The 16,847-nt window shown below is 44.5% G+C and overlaps 2 protein-coding genes across 6 annotated transcripts in view; both read right to left on the bottom strand.

Annotated features, from left to right (window-relative positions):
• Nucleotides 1-90: 90 nt before the first annotated feature.
• VPS33A (VPS33A core subunit of CORVET and HOPS complexes) lies at nt 91-10,458 on the bottom strand. 2 transcript variants are annotated; one of them, XM_049806073.1, is made up of 13 exons: nt 10,327-10,458; nt 10,174-10,239; nt 9,943-10,070; nt 9,193-9,382; nt 8,242-8,358; nt 7,361-7,535; nt 6,450-6,643; nt 4,548-4,674; nt 4,299-4,366; nt 3,577-3,714; nt 3,043-3,180; nt 2,713-2,881; nt 91-2,132 (listed from the first exon to the last, which is right to left on the bottom strand). In XM_049806073.1, the coding sequence occupies exons 1-13, from the start codon at nt 10,426-10,428 to the stop codon at nt 1,939-1,941; spliced, it is 1,806 nt and encodes a 601-aa protein (XP_049662030.1). In that variant the 5' UTR covers nt 10,429-10,458; the 3' UTR covers nt 91-1,938. The 2 variants fall into 2 exon arrangements, with proteins under 2 accessions (XP_049662030.1, XP_049662031.1); XM_049806074.1 differs by lacking the exon at nt 8,242-8,358.
• A 349-nt stretch (nt 10,459-10,807) lies between these two features.
• Nucleotides 10,808-16,847, bottom strand: part of CLIP1 (CAP-Gly domain containing linker protein 1) — a 73,723-nt gene continuing 67,683 nt past the window's right edge. For 2 of the 4 annotated variants that reach the window (XM_049805445.1, XM_049805446.1), the window contains exons 21-25: nt 15,355-15,472; nt 14,917-15,076; nt 14,075-14,124; nt 12,540-12,664; nt 10,813-11,821 (exon numbers count right to left, since the gene is read on the bottom strand). In XM_049805445.1, the coding sequence (XP_049661402.1) occupies nt 11,599-11,821; nt 12,540-12,664; nt 14,075-14,124; nt 14,917-15,076; nt 15,355-15,472 (676 nt within the window). In that variant the 3' untranslated portion in view covers nt 10,813-11,598. Of the gene's footprint in view, nt 11,822-12,539; nt 12,665-14,074; nt 14,125-14,916; nt 15,077-15,354; nt 15,473-16,847 lie in introns of all 4 variants that reach the window. The other 2 variants (XM_049805444.1, XM_049805447.1) reach the window with 2 other exon arrangements.

The raw sequence follows: 16,847 nt of genomic DNA, 5'->3' as shown, positions 1-16,847 counted from the left end.
CTTAAAGAAAAAACATCCAGATGTTAGAAAAGTAGTTTCATCTTAACTCAGTTATCCTAGGGCAGGGGGAGAAGGATACAGCTACCACAGTGCAGAGTTTTATTTTATTTATTTTTGTATTCCAGAGAGAGAGAGTGAGCAAACACTTTAAAAAAAAAAGATCAAATACATTTTTATTTTACTCTAATAAGCCAGCTGGAGTTAAACGGACACAGGGGCTCTGTGAAGGAGCTGATTTGGCAGAACTCATTCTTACAAAACAAAACAATAGATTTAAACCAACAGTCATAACTGTAACAATTTGGAAAAATGAGGGCCTTTTGGCGGGGGGACATATTGTGTATTATGCATGATAACCAAGAGCAGAAATGTTTGATAAGAGAGTGATTTAAGGTGTGGGGTGGCTTTTTTTTTTAGTCATTTTTAAGAGTGAAGTGCAATGTGAAACAGAATCCCCAGTGGTTGCTGTTAAAGCATTTGAGTATAGTGACAGTGACCAGGGAAAGGGCTGAGGCGCAGTAGCACAGGCTTTGGCAGTGGGCAGCTGCACGGGCGTAAGCAAAGACCCCTGGTCTGCCTTCCCAGCCTCTAGCAATTAGCAAGGCTGAGTCTTCTGGAGCCAGAAGCTGCCTCTTGTACACGCTGGCTCAATACCACCAAGACCATGGAAAATTCCATCTTAAAATGTTGAGCTCTACAACAGCTCGTGGCAGCAAGTACCAGAACTTATAAACTGAACAGAGGGGGTGAAAAAAGTGTCTGTTTTAAACCTGCTGTTTACTGGGTCACTGACGTACCTATTTTTGGCCCGAGTCCCATGCAGGGAATGTTTGTGTGTCTTGAAACATAAGCTCTTGACATTGATGTCATTCATACTCTGGAGTTGCCTTCCAGAGTCAGGTGGGTGTACCCAGCACAAACAAGGCACCTCACACTGATCCCTTTAGAGGGCAACTGAAGTAAAAGGCTCAAGCAGCTCCCTCGTAACTTGGGTGTGGTTGGTTGTATTTGTAGTCAGTGCTGTTGACATGCATGTGGATAGTTCAAGGTTTAGCTGTTGCTGCAGGAAACCCAGTGAATGCCTTGGCCAAAGCATGCAGGACAGTGGACTTGAGCATGTCCTACAGGCAACTAACCATAACATCTTGTTACAGTACAGCACAGGCTAAGCAGGTCCTGCAGGTGCATTATTCTGGATGCCTGAGAGCCATGAAGTTTCTAAACCTATGCAGTAAAAAAGTTAGTTTCCCCTTTACAGCAGTTCTTTTTCCATTGTACAATCAGCTTCCAAGGATGTGAGAAAACTTAGCTATTGTGGCCTGGCCCTTGCCGCTGCCTGTTGACGGGAATGTGCTGAAGCTGGGGGAACCACAAGTTCCTTGGCTTCATCAGAAAGATGAGCAGGAAACTGAACCCTAGGTACAGCTGAGTACAGATCTCTGACAGAAACAGACCCAGTGCATCGATGGAATAGATCAGGCACCAGAGAGAGAAAGACAGACTGGGAATATTGGTATGAAATCAGGAACAGAAAACATCCTGCCTCCTCAGCACCTTAGGAAGGTAAAAAGAAGTAATCGCATCTCCCACTAAAATTAAACTGAAGGAACAAAAAGAAGCAATTTGTCAAATAGAAGGATCAGGGCAAATCCCTGCTCCCCCAATGCTTGTTTGCCAATTCAGACCACGAGCAGGAATCTCTCTTTCTCCCATTGTTTGTTTCATTGTTAGTGCCTTTCAGCACTGCTTGTCTACTAGGAACTTCCACAAACAGTAGGAACGCAAGTGCAGAGAGGGGTGAGGGTAACCACATCATGAGCTGGTCTCAGGAAAACTGTCGTGTTTCTCTGATATTCAAGCATCCATGCTAGAAGACCAGAAGCTGATGTGCCTGCATCACACAGGGTCTCTCACTTTTACTGTCTCTTGCCACAGACTCTAGAAAGGGGCAGGCTCCAGTTTTTCCATCAAGGATTTGATCCAACTTGTTCCATTGATCAGTTTTGTAGTGGCAATGATGTACTCTGTCCCTCCATCTTCCATTTGGGACAGAAATCTCAGTGCAGCAATTTCTGCGTATGTTACACCTCCCAGGAAGAACACCAGAGTGACTCGGTTCTCACCATGTTGACCTGTGTATTTAGAGAAATTTACAGGTTGTCTTGAGTTTTTTGTTTTGTTTTTTTTTTACATCTCCTATCCATCAGTCAAACTCAAGATGACCTGAAACTAAAATAAAGATAGCAGCTGAATTAGAGGAGAAACCTATTGGGTGGAATACTAGACTGGGGCCCAGAAATGCAGACTTTACTTACTCCCAGCTCTGGAGTCTCTTTATAGGATGTGCTTCTGCCTGCCCAGGTGCAATACTAGGAGACTGATGCTGACCTTCTTTGTAAAGTAATGTTACTTATTAAAATCCCAATGTAAGGTTAGGGTTTATCTTAGTACTCTGATGAGAAGTTAAACGAATGTACAGCTCTTAGTACACATGGTGCTGTGCATTAATAGCAGGCTGAATATGTGACTGGACATTTTAAAGAGGCCAGAAAGCTATCTGTCAAAAATGGGTTAGGTAGATGTAATACTGCAGTGGGACAGGGAGATGAGATAGATGCCTGGGCTCTGCCAGCCCTGATTTCAGTTTGCCTTATTCCAGCCTAAGAGAAATGCACCCCCCTTTAAAAAATGGGAAAACAAATCAAAACTTACGCTTTTTCTGAAGGCCAGTAGGTAACTGCTGCCTCTCCTCAAAATGGGGACCCGGCAGCATCTTTAAAACCTCCTCTATGCTCCGCCACCCTGGCCGAGCCAGTAGCTGTGCCAGGCGTACACTCAGCGGAGCGTAGCCACTGTACACGTAGGAGATATCATTGGGGTTCTGCAGGAGAGAGCACAGTGTGAGCAGCAGGTGCGTGCTACTTCTTGCTGCAAAACAGCACCACAGAAATAAGTAAAGAAAAAGAAAAAGATGAAGGTGTTCCTATGGCACCTCATTCTGTATTGTTAGATGTAATATTTACTGCTGAGGTGCCTGTTTACCTGTTCATTAACATCATCCATCCATAAGCGCAGGGTTTTCCTGATCGTTGGGTAGTTATTCCTACCACTTGTCTGAGGTTTCAGGAGTCCAGCCTTTTCTAAGTTGTTTAAGGTCAATATATGTTCATAGCCGTAAGTCTGCAATATGAAGAATTCACCTTTAATGCCATGTCAATAATCCGTGACCAGAGTGTTAAAAAAACAAAAAAAACCCAAAAGGCAAAGATGTTAGTTTAAAAAAGTTTTTTCGTTAAGATCTCTCTAGAGTGTATCCCATTTACAGTGTTTAAACCATAATAGTAAAAAGTGCAATGATATAAATCTCTCTGTATCTACACATTGGAAAAAACATATAAGCACCTCCTGAGTCACTGCCATCAGCCCAAAGAGAAGCCTCAGCCCTCCACCTGTACACACTGGAAGTCAACACTACCCATGTGTAAGATGCGTCTGTCTAGAATGCAAGTGTTGTAGCGCTGAGGCCTTGATGTGGATTTTCTCAGAAATTTATCAATCCAAAAGTTACAGCCCAACCTGGAGAATCTCTCTTTTGTAATGGTCCAGAACCTTCTGCTTCAGTCCACTATTGCATACAGATTGCAAGCAAACGAGACGCAAGATCTTGATTAATGGATGTTTTTGAGCTATGCAGTCTTCAATATAATTGTTAACCTATTAAAAAAATTACATAAGCCATTATTTAAAGACCTGTTAAAGTATCTAGAAGACCTGGAAACAAAGATCTAGTTTTGTCTAATATCTCCAAAACAGCAAAAAAGTGGGTGCAGCTGCTCTCTAGGCAGCTCAAGACCATCTGTAAAACAGTGATCCAGCAGTGGTTCCACCTAGTGTCTTTCTAAAGCACGTCAATTCCACAGTCAATAGCTAGACTTTGATGCACTGAAAATATTCTGATTAATGGTCTTCAATCTTTCACTGATCCCTCATGGCACATAATGCCCCTGTACAAGTCAAAGCACCCCAGCTGTATATATCTGCATTACAGGCAATGGTAGGTGATGGGAGCCCGGCAAAGCACACAGTACAGCACCGTCTCCAAGTACATTCAGCGATGCATGTCGCTTGGAAAAAAAATGCACATGTGCAAGGAGACGTGAGAGCTCACAACCTTGACAATGGAAGGAGACAGACATCATCTAAACCAGATGTTTCCTCTCTCAAAAAACCCAAATGGAAAAAACCCCGGAGAAATACTTTGGGTTTTTTATCAAGACAGGAGTCACTAATTGTCTTACCTTGTCTGTGTCTATTCCAGACATGAACTCTTGTTCCACTGTTAAATTATCAAAGAAATCTTCAGATGCTTTGGGAAAAGAATGAAAATCAATACAATAGCAAGTGACAACTTCTTTTCTACATTTAACATTTCAGCAGAGATGCACTGGATGGAGCAAAACCAATTTTTGCCAAGCTGAATGATGTCCATCAAGTTGTCTTGCATCTTGCTATATTTAAATTAGTCAGACTATTCAACAAATACTCACTGGTGATGTCTTTGATGAGTTCTGCAATGGAGGTGTGGTTTGCTAGGGAACTTCTTGCTGCCTGCATGTGTGGCAACTGTGAGACAAACTGCTTAATCTCTCCAACGGTTTTTGCATGGTGTCTTTCCTAAAGAATTCCGTTGCTTAGGTTAGATCTTGTTCAGATTAATAACACCAACTAGATGAGTTTATAATGAAAAAGGTTTTTACTGCACTCACTGCAACAGCAGATACTGTTAGAGATATGCAACCTTTTAGACAAAAGACTTTACATGCTTATACTAAAGTCACAGCATTACCTGTAACAGCACTCTGATCATTAGAAGAGGCAGCACATGATACAACAGGATCACTAGACTGGTTTTGTCCATTATACCGGTGTTGCCAATCACTTTTCTCCACCTTTGTCCGACTTCAGCCATCACTATTTACTCCTCAGTTTCTCTACCAGCAAAACTACCTTTTTCATGCAAAGATGAATTACTTTGCTAGCTGCCAGTAAACATAGAGCTCTAAGCAAATGCAGTCAGAGATGGGGGACATTCCCCCCTCAAAGCAGTAGTGAAAGGTGCTGAGGAACTGGGTTGGCAGGGTCTGTGTCCCTCATGAGTGGAAGCCTGCCATTCACTGTACCTGGCTGTAACAATGGCCCAGGTTTTGAGCAAGGATCTTATGAAGCACAATGCAGACTTCGGCTCTCAGAGCAGTCCAGAGGTCTGTATTTCATTTGGGCTACTTGCCTCTTGCTGCAACTTGGAATAAAAATAATAATAATTTGACTCATATGTGAAGGATTGAAATGGGCAAGTACAGGCAGGAGAGCGATAATGATGAAGCCTGCAATTTAAGAAGTCCTCTGCTGCCAATATGCTACTGTTTCATTATCACCTATTCCCTCTGACAATTTCTTAAATTTCTTTTTTTTTTTTAACAACCAGTATGAATAATCCATCTTTAGCACCTTGAGCACTAATATTGCAGTAATAGACATTTACTAGGAGATGAGGCTGAGCACACAGTATTTCAGTTAAGTTACTGCTACCTGCTCTTAAATGTGGCAGAAATGAAGAGGCAAAGAAAAAAAATCAAGGAAATATAATCAAACAGCGTAACAAGTTCTCTCAAGAATTACCATGAAGTCTGAAAGCAGACATACCAGATCTCAAGTTTTTTATGAATCATCAACAGGATGTTTTCAAACAAAACCACAAACACACCCCACAGCACTCTCCAGTTTTTTCTAAGGTGACATGTGAGCATGAATTTACAGGTCAAATCTCCTGTAAGACAACTGTCTTTTTCACATTCCTATTGTTTTTTATGCCAGCCATAATACTCTATGAATGTACATTCTAGAGTTTTATTTCTTAAAACTTTTCTCAATGAATACAAAGGGAAAAGGACCTTTCAGTTAACAGGCAACAACAGCAACCAAGTGGAATTGATCAGTACGTTAAAATTAACCTTTGCCTCTTGCAGAGGGAAGCAGCACCTGACTGTTCTGCAGACTGGAGAAAGCTATTCCTACGATGGAAACTATGGGCTCACACAGCAGAAATGTGGTTTAGGCTAGCTCTGAGACAAGCTTTTAACAGTGAGGATAGGAAGAGCCCCAGAACAGAGGTGTGGGAAGAAGAGACGAGAGGATCTGCATTACTGCAGGATTCTTAAGAGGAGATTTGACCAACACCTACTCAGAACAAAGTGGAGCTGATCTCATCCGAGGGCAGGGGAACAGACTGGAGGGGCTTATTAAGACTACCTATTTTTTATCTGGCTGGGGGATTACTCCATGGCAACAGCTCAAGCTGCCAGTCACAGCCCTGGCCCTGCTGAACGCAGATCGAGACCTATCTGATGACAAGAATGCCCAAGGGACGCACAGTTGGACACAGGCCTCACCTCAAAGGCTGCTGAGATGATCTTGGCTTTCTTGCTCAGCACTGACCCCACAGCATTGAAGTTCTTGTCTCGGATTTCAGCATACAGCTCTTCAGCAGAGTTCAGCTGGAGCTTCTTGGGTTCTGTGGGGAGATCTTTTCCACCTTCACCCTGCTTCTTTGGGGCAAACTTCTCAGGAGGCAGTTTCACATAAGCTACCAAATGCAGAGAAATAACCCTAATAAGCACTGGAACTTCACCACCAGAAGTTAAGACAAGCAGGCTGTGGAAACACGTCCCCTGAACTGGAAAGAGTTCTGAGCAGCAAAGCTAGTATAAATGCCCAGACGACTCAGTGCATATGTGTTAAGTAAGGAGGGTCTCCCTGTACTCACCCAGAGACCTATACAAACATACACGATCAGAACCCAAGTGCTAGCTACCCCGCTTTCAAAAAAGTTTGGAGGCAGCCTTCCAGCCAGCCTTCAGTACAGCAGGAGGGTTTAAAACCCATAAATGCCTCTCTGGAGCGTTCCTTACTACTGCCTGAAGAGCAGGAGAGCACGCTGAATAGCCTTTCACAAACCGTTCCTGTCCCCTCAGTGTGGCACATGAGCCAGCCAGGCTGGAGGGTGAAGGCATACGCTAACATTTCTACTCCCACACTATGTGTTCTGTGTCACTGCATCTGCACCCAGCCAACATCCAAAATATGCCCATTCAATAACCATGCGCTGTACTTGGCTCCCCTTCCTAGGCAAAAAGAGAGCGAGAGCTGATCTCGATGGGCCTTAGCTTGGGACTGAACCATCCAGACACTAAGATCAGGTGAGCTGCTCCCACATCACAGTTTAGTGAAGGAGAAACCCACCTGACACACTGCAACCTGCACGAGCATGCCAGAGACCTCCCCCTTACCCAGCAGTACTCACTGTTCTGAATTCCGTAGATTTCGTCTATCAGCCCTTCATACGTCAACTGTGTAGCTAACGGCGTCAGCAGATCGACATTGCGGTCCAGCAACAAGAGGGTATCAAAGACGGGAAATATCGAGTTCTGGCTTCCAGGGAACTCACGCTTCATCCTGATCATCATATTAGCCACGTGCTGAAAATACATCATGTTGGTCTCGTTATGGCGCAGGCCACAAGAGATGGATTGGACTCCTAGGCCCTACAAACACATGCTCATGCAAGTATGGGGCACAGCCCTGTATAAAGGAAGAGAATGGCAAGAAGTACAAACTGGGTGACAGATGGGGGCAGGACAAGACCAAAAAAAGAAAAAAAGTAGTCCTTCTCTGCTGCTTTCCGCAGCTTAGCAAGACAATGACTGGCTGAAACACTGGGTTCATTTCAAGCCACTCCCTCGTTACAAAAGGTACCAAATAAACCATAGATTGATCAGAGAGAAGAAAAAAGGGCAAGTGAGTTATAGGGAGAGATGAAAAAGCTAAGGCACGACAGTAGGTTACACATTCCCACTTCATTTAGCGCTTCTGATACCGACAGAACGGCTAAGTGTTAAACTCTACAGATAAAAGAACTGCTGAAAACATGAAGGCAGTGCACCTTTGAGTAAAAAGCATACAAAATTAGATAAATCATCCTGACAGTAAGACTTATGGAATAGCAAAGATTGTTCTTTTGGCCAGAGATGAAAAAGACCTGATGTCCATGATCCTGAAGTTCCAATATGATAAGAAGGGTCTGTGGCTGGATTCAAAAAAACCCACGGGTGCATTTAACCAAACACTCCTTAAGACAGTTCCAAAGAACAAGATGCATTTTTTCAGCAGCAACATTTGCCTTACCCGGGCACACTCGCCCTTCCCAAAAATCTGTGGGATGGTTCCGTAGAGAGCCTGCAGCGTCATCAGCCCCTTTGCCGCATGGTACAGACTTGTCTGATCGCTCTCCAGGTAACACTCCTAAACAACAAGAAGGGTTCCCGATGGAAGGTGTCGATCTGACACAGCTGCTTCCACACCAGAATGTGGTCCATGTGCACAGTTCAGAGGTGACACAGGCTAGGCAAAAACTATGGTGGTTGGCAAATGTGGACCTTATCTCTGCTGTTACTACATCAAATCAGTTGATCAAACCAGACACTGTAATATTTCTGAACCCCACATGCTACTCGAGTTTGATGGAGAGGAGGAAGAGCCAGAAAGTGACTGCAAATAGCCTCTCCCTCTAATGAGGCCAATGTGAGCATACACCACCTCATCCTGGTTGCTGACAAGCAGCTGCAAGCCCTGACGCGTCCTCTGGGCTACATTTAACAAAGCAGAGATGGCCAAAGAAACTCTCAAACCTTTCTGTCCCCAGACGCAGCATTCTGAGAAAACAGGATACACAGCTGGTAGGTGACAGCTGTCAATTCTCAGTGCAGCTTAGCGTGCAGTATTAACCACTGTGCGTGGCTCTATATATTGACACAAACTGTGCTGGCTCTTTGTAACGACTAAGTATTTTAAGCCTCATGAATGAATTTGTGAAAATAACACCAGCAGTTAAAGCTGGAGGAAATGGGGTGCAGCCTGGTGTACTGATTGTTCCTTCAGCATTTAGTCAGAAAACACACAGAGAAGTTCGGGCTCAGTTCGGCTCTCGGGATCAAGCCACATGTGCTCTGCAAGGCCCTTCCCTGCTCTGTGGGTGACCGAGAAACCCTCCGAGAGCAAGCAAGCCCCTGTACCAAACCTCAACAGCCAACATAAAAACACACGGCGTCTTTCCTCGAAGTCAAGAGGAGCGCTTACTTTGAACGCGCTCTCAGACTCCATGGAGAGCAGGTCTCCGTCGAAGGGTATCAAGTCCAGGCTGTACTGCTCTCGGTGGATGAAGGACCCCAGCACGCCCTGCTCCTTCAGCCACTGCTCGCAGAGCAGGCTGCGGCGCGGAACAAAGAGGATGTGGAAGTCCCTCTGGGGAGAGCGGCCTCTGTCTTCCCTGGAAGAGTCACAGGCAGGAGCACAGCAAACGGTAACTCAGCTGCACAGGCAACCAGCACAGACCGCGGGCTGGGGGCACTGAATTCAAAGGAAATAGGAATGCTGCATGTGGTTATTATTACCACCTTCCGTTCCCGGCTTTGCACTTCAGAATATTTTTTTACCCAGTCGTAGGCATCCGCTGCCACAGGTCTGAAACCAGGGCACGGTGACTTGGTTTTCCTGTGGTTCTCAAAGAGAGGGTCAACCAAAGCATGACTCGTTCCAGCTAATTAGAAGGAACGTACATCCTCTTAACGAGGAACGCACCCTCTGCATTGCCAGCCAAAGCGAACCCCTGCCTCGCTGCCTTCCCAGGGTGTCTTGCACCCCGACCCGAGCCCCCAGAGCACCTGCGCGGCAGTTCCGGTGTCCCCAGGCCATTCCCCGTTTTGGTGAACCGCATGGCACTTCCAGGCCAAACCTGTCCCCTCCTTCGGCTGGCGCCCAAGAAAAGAACCACGGGGGGACCCCTCGCAGCCGCTACCGCCCCCCCCCCGCCGCCAGCACCGGCTCTACCTGAGCACGTTGTCCGTAATGATGTCCATCAGCTCTAGCTTGGGCCTGACGAAGAAGATGATGTTCTTGACGTCAGCCTGAGGCAGGCGGCCCGGCTTGAGCGTGAACATCTTTTCCACCTCATGCTCCTAGGCGGAGGCAAGGGCCTTAGCCAACTGCGGGGAGCTCCGGTGACGAGGCCCGGCAGCTGAGGGACCCCCGCCGCCCCGCCGCCGCCGCCGCCGCGCTTACCTTCAGCAGCGAGTACTGCGCGATCAGCCCGAAGGGCCCGGTCAGGTACTCGTCCCAGACGATCGCCTGCGGGACGGGACGGAGGCGTCAGGCCCGGGCGCCCCGCCGGGCGGGCGGTCGAGCTGACCTTCCCCTCCCTCGCCCCCCGCTCACCTTGGAGCCCGCGCACTTGTCGAGGAACTCGCGGAGCTCCCGGCGCCCCGCCTCGCGCAACGCCGTCAGGTTGACGCGCCCCGAGCTCAGGTGAGCCGCCATCGCCCTCCCGCCGGCGCCGCCCCTGCTCACGTGACGCCGGCGGTCAGCCGGCGCCCGCCACGTGACGGCCGAGGCGGAAGCGGGCAGCCCGGCGGTACGGCGCCCCCTGCCGGGCGCCACGCGAACCGCGCCGGCACCAAAGCCCCGTTCTTTGGCACCAAATTCTGCGTCTTCCACCGGTTTGTTGAGGTCAGCAACGTCGGTCGGCCGCTACCGAACGCGTGCTGCGGGAGGGCTCGCGTAAAGCCTCAGTAAAGACAGCCCACAACGCTGCTATAACCTTTTTCTTTCTGTTTACCGACAGTGCAGTCACAGGGGATGTTTGTCCCCACACAGAGCCCACGATAGTCCTAACCGAAGGGAAAGGTAGAAAAGAAAACACTTTTTTTTTTTTTTTTTCCAAAATATAACTTTAATATATATATGCATATATACACACACACACACCACACACACTATATAGAAGCTGAAAGAATGCAAAACAAAAAAAAAGGATGTCCCACAAACTGTCTTAGGTGTGCATAGCAGATGGATTTCTAAAAAACCCCCACAGCAGCTCCGTTTCTTACCTGCTTCAAGATTTCATGTTTCACACTGTTGTCAAACTGCAACCCAGAGCTCACGTTCACTGAGCTCATGTTCACGTTCACAATCAAATGAGTAAATGAAAATAAAGATGAAATATTTCTCAACCCAGTCCAGTGTCAAAAAAAGCTTAAAAATCTAAATGTACAAATTCAGCCTTAAAATGGTTTAGTGCAAATATGAAAATTAACAGCATAATTTTAAGGTATTTAAATAAGCTTTAATATAACTCTAGTGCTTCGTTCCTATATAGCTTTTCCCATCAACAGATGCCACAGCACGGGGGCATTTCTTGTTAAGAGTGGGGACAAACCCAGAACCTGGGAAGAAATAGCATAAAGTCATTTGTTAAATCATTCATTTACATTTCACTTAAGTTTATTAAAGGGAGATAGGGTATTTATTAGTGGAGGAGCAAAATATTTATCAATTTACTGATTGTGGAGTGGATGGGCAAGGGGAATTAGAGAGAGGGAGTCAAGAAATGCTGTCCCTTTTCCTGACATTCAGCACACACAAATGCTGGTGGTATAAATCGTCCGATTCAGGTGCACAGACAGTCCATCCTCCCAGCCATGCGTTGCATTAGAAGGTCTCATCGTCATTGCAGTCAGCTGTCCAGTGCCCGAACATCTCACAGGTATCGCAATAGGGGCGTTCTTCTCTCCTGCTGCCATGGTAAGCTGAGTGGGGCGGCTCCTCCAGCATCTGTGCCTGAGTCGGACAGTCTTCAGTGTCGTGGAGATCAAAGCAGCCGCAGATATCGCAGAAGAGACGAGGTTTCTTCTTTGACAAGCTTTCTTCCTCACTGCAAGATCAGCACCAGCCCAAGTCAAGCAGGCCTTTCTCCTTTCTCCTCCATAAAGGAGAAAGGCCTGCTTCCCTGCCCTGACACAATAAGCTGTACCGTAGTTATTGAGACTCAAGAAACACCAGTGGTCAACAACAAAAAAATAAATTACAAAACCCCTTCTGAAGATCTTCTGACATCTCTACTACCTTGCAGTACCCCCATAATCCCTTACACTGTAATATTTACTAAACAAACTGCTCTGTTGTGTAAATCTTTGTACAAATACAGACATTATTTAAAAAAGAAACACATGGAAACTTGTTTCTCTTTTCTCTTTAGAGAAGAGATCTGAAGTCACAACATATCAAACAGGTTTTACTTCTATTTCTCTGGACTGGATCTCCCCATCGCGATGCAGCTGCCAGCCTCTTGAGAGCAAAGACTCATCTACTTAACTCGGGAAGGGCCAAACTCAACCAATACTGACAACAAATATGTTGCGATACATCAGTGTTTGCGATCGATAACTACAGAGGATCATTTTGCACCACCAGATACACCGTAGTAATGGACCTAAAAAGAAGGCTGGATTCATTCACTCTAAATTCACGAGAAAGCTATGTTTGTCCTTCCTAACAGCTGAGATCAGGCTGGTGCATTGTGCAGCTGACAGAACTGCCTGCTGCCAACAGTTCCCAAAACACAAGCCAAGGTTTTCCTTTAGGATTTATACCTGTCATAGTTATTGATCTCCTCTTCATTGCCATTGAGGGATGCTTCACACATTCTTTGTATTTTCAAGTTCAATTCTTCGTTTCTCCTCTGCAGATCTACTATCACTGAATTCAGGAAGTCAATCTATGATAGTCAAGAACAAGGACAGTCAGCAGGTTGAGGACTGCACTTGAGAGAAAGCGAGTAACCACGGAATAACCCTCAAACTGACACGTGCAGATCTGCATTAACTTACAACTGGATCGTTGTATTACAGAGAGCACCCATGGACACTGAGAGAACAAGGGATAGGAAGGACCTAGGATCCTCAAAGACCAAAGGACCTCCAAGACCCTCAGTGTGATTTCTGTCCAGGGAGCTAGGGAGTTCTGCCCAGCCAAAACCTCTGGGACATCGGTGGGTCTCAACCCACCACCAACAGATCTTCTAATGTTACATTTTTAACATAAATCCCATTGTGTAATTCTGATCAAAACAGCATCTCTGTTCCTCTGAACAGCTCTAGGGGATACTCTCAGAGCTGTCCTGGCAGGGCAGTGGGACAGCGCAGCACACCCATCGGCATCTCCCAAAGCCAGAGCCACAGAGATCAGTAACCAGCACTGCAGCAGCACTGCTGAATGTAACCAAGTAATGCTTGGCAAATTAACATAGTGAATAAAATAAAGGAACCCAAGAAGTGGAACAAACCTCGTGCTGATTGGAAGGAAGGGTTGCCATCAGGAGGTGAATTCAAGGAGGCAGAAAAACAGAAAAATGTTGATGTATGTTAATTACACTATTTCTGATCTCTGCACAGACTAGGAAGGACATTTTTTAATCAATGTAACTGACATAGTGATCTAACAAGGACTTCTATAACAAGCAGAAGGTGCTTCTAGTCTAACTGTGTTTCTAGGCATTTGTTGTCACAGGCTGCCGGTTGCATGGCAGTGCTTCACACGTTCATTACTATTATCGTACTCTTTGATACACATTTCTCCTGTTACCAAGCACATGCTAACTGAGCAACTTCTGTGCTCCATTGCTGCCAACCCTCATTCCAAGTAAAGTTCTGCAGTTAAGAAGCAGCAAGGATCAACATGTTCAACTGCAGAAGCTTAGAAGTAGCATGGAGCTCAGGTAGCGCATTTCTCCAAGATGGCAAGCACCACAGATTCAGGTGGGCCACACCTTATTCCTTGTTCACATCCAAGAAACCTCTGGAAAGAACGCCAAAGGAGCAGTTTATGAGTGTGCTCTGCTGGGCTGTACCTCACCAACAGGCTGCAGGTCAAAACTTGCCATCTCTGCTTTCCTGCTTGCTTCCTCATGTTCCGATAACCTGAACTATTTCTCCAGTATCACTTATCACTTGATTCTTAATATTTACTGTCATTAATATTTTCCTTCAGAAGCAGAAGGCTACAAGATAAATCTGCCCATTATAATTCTGATGTACAAAATCTGATTAGGAACAGTCTCTGGAAATATATTTCACTCTGCCTACAGACACGCTGCTGTTTTAGCATGCTGATGTTTCAGATCAAATACCTGCTTCTCTTTTGCAATTTCATCTTGAAGTAGATTTGCAGCAATGTCACCTTTAAAGAAAAAAAAACAAACAACAAAACCAAACAAGGCATAAGTATCCAGTAATCTAAATTATGAAACACACAACAGCTTAGAGTCTGAAATAAACAGTCTCCAAAACATCTTACTCTCACTGCTTTCTAATCACTCAGTATAAGCTTTGATAAGGGTGACTTCTTTGGGGAATTTTTCTGACCACTGCATTACAGAAGCATATTCAATACTGCATGTTACTTATTAAAATACAAAAAATGTACATATAGGTGACAGCTGAAGTTCACAGATCTGCAAAGGAATGCTCCTCTGTTGAGAGATGAGGCTGTAGTGGTACAAAACTGAAGAAGCTCAGCATAAGGTAAGCACGAGTGTCTAAAATGTCAAATTCCCAGTCCTGTGCTCAGCTCAGGTAGGCGGTTTTATTACGATGCCTACACTATTCCTTACTTTGCAGCTACAGCAAGGAAAAACTACACCAGCCTACAAGAGGCTCTTGCACACAAGCCATCCCATAGGGTGGATACAGGATTAAGTTTTATGGCTTATGCACGTTTCATTTCAAGTCAAATTGCCCCCCACCCTGGTGGAAATGGGGTTAACTGGCAATGTTGGTAGCTTTCACATTTTGCAGCTGGCCAGAATTTCTTCCTTAATTCAAGTCTTAGATGTGTCCTACAACAGGAAAGTCACATTTCTCAGGAGGTTCAATTAGTTAAACCTCCTTATAACTATTTGGTTAACAGTTGCAAAAACCTACAAGACTAAAAATGAAGGCGGAGAGACAGTAAAGAGGCTATTTCTTTTACCTGAGGAGCTAGTTACAGTTAAAGGCTGTTCGTTATTTTCCTTGAGTTTTTGCTCCAAGTTCTTCACCTTTTCCTCAAGTTTCAATTTATCAGATTCCAGTGACTTAACCACTGACTGCAAGGTTTTTGCAGAAGCATTTTCTCCACGGAGTACTGTGATCTGTAAGAATTATTGGAGAATGCTTAAGCCTTCCAGAGTGAAGTCAGAAGCACCAAGGCAACATCCTTAGTAGTAAGGGCTAAATAGCCACCAAAAACATATGCTAGAAGTCACCTAAGTAGGCACAGATACCTAAAGATTTAATTCTAAGGTTTAACTATGCTGAATTAATAAAGAAAAAGAATTAGCCAACTCTTCAGTATCAAGCATACAAAGCCATATGCTTCTAGCCATAACTTGATCCGAAATTAAGCAGCATCCCACTGTTCCTCATTTACCTCATTTCTGAGTTTTTCCAGTTCCTCATCTTTTTGTGTGATCAAGGCACTAGTAGCACTGATGGATTTTTGTAAAGATGCTCTCTCTTCATCAATTTCTTTTTTTAATGTTGATTCTCTAAAAGAAAACCAAATACATCCAGAAATCATCTAAAGAATAGGTTACTGTAGTCGCCTAAAGAAGTTTAATTTAAAGTATTAGACTACTCTAAGGAGTGGTTCTTAAAAAGCAAATTTCAGTTCTGTACTTGACTAAGATTTTATATATGTGTAAACATTTCAGATGTTACAGCTGTGGAAACAAAGCAAAAACTTTACCTAGGTAGTACATTGCAGAATCTGCATATCATCGTATCCATTTGAATTTAAAGAAGCAAGTTAATAGACCGGGGAGATACAGGATAAACAAACACGTTGCACAATGTTCCACAAAACCTAACTTCAGAGTTTTGTTACTTCTTGAAAATTATTAACAAGCAACAAAACATACATGCAAAGCTCATCGTACAAGTTGTCATGCAAAGCATTGATGATGCTGGAAATATCAGCTGGTCCTCACTAATTTCAGTGACATCATTATTTCCTAAAACACATACTTTTGAGAGTTTCTGGGCTTTTAACAACTACTGTTTCAGCAGAAAGCCATGTGTGATTTGTTTTCCTTCATGGAAGAAGGGTTAAAAAGAAATCCTCCAGAGCAGCACAAACCCATCTTCTGTTTATGTATGTCCGGTTTTCCCAACCTTTTCAGCTGATCTAATAAGAGACATGACTTCTGCCTACAAATCCTGTCCTGACAGTGATCTTAAGGCATCATAGCTACGACATCCTCTAACTGATGCTAACGAGTCTTCCCAATAGGTCACACAATACACACAGATGAGTAATTATCCTCTGATGCGAGGACTATTGCTACAAAAGTTCCTTACAAGCTGAAAGGTTTTGTTTGTTTAAAAAAAATTTTAAAAATATCATTACTCCAAAATCTATGTTTACTTATCTAGAAAAGAAACTTGCTTTTCAGAGCACCAAGCAGTGCCCAGCAGCTAGCTGTCAATTCCCTGAGCTTCTGCAGGCGTAGCCAGTTTCCTGAGGAATTCCATACATCTCGGTTTAGAAGACGCCAGTCTCACTGCCACAGCAGTGCGCTGCTTGTCTTCTTAATAGCTGAGGGGACTGAAAAAAACCTAGGCTACCTGAATGCGTACCCACTACACAAAAAGCACGGCATAACCAATACTTCAAAGATACCAAATGACACAACGATTTCATTGAAGTACCTAGACAAAAGTACACTCTCTTAGGACTGTTCGAGGGATCAAGAGCGGAACATGTCCTTGTGTGACAATGCTCAGTAGGTAGGGAATAGCTATTAAGTTCAAATGGGAAAGTTTTCATATCCACAGTATCTATAGTTAGTGAGAGCCATGATACCCAGACCATGAAATACAATAAATTTCACTGACTCAAGATAAACAGGAAACTCAACAATG

The sequence above is a fragment of the Accipiter gentilis genome, chromosome 7 (genome assembly GCF_929443795.1).
Source record: "Accipiter gentilis chromosome 7, bAccGen1.1, whole genome shotgun sequence".
NCBI classification, from domain to species: domain Eukaryota; kingdom Metazoa; phylum Chordata; class Aves; order Accipitriformes; family Accipitridae; genus Astur; species Astur gentilis.
Note: the sequence above shows the minus strand (reverse complement) of the source record. Positions and strands in the feature narration are given on the sequence as shown.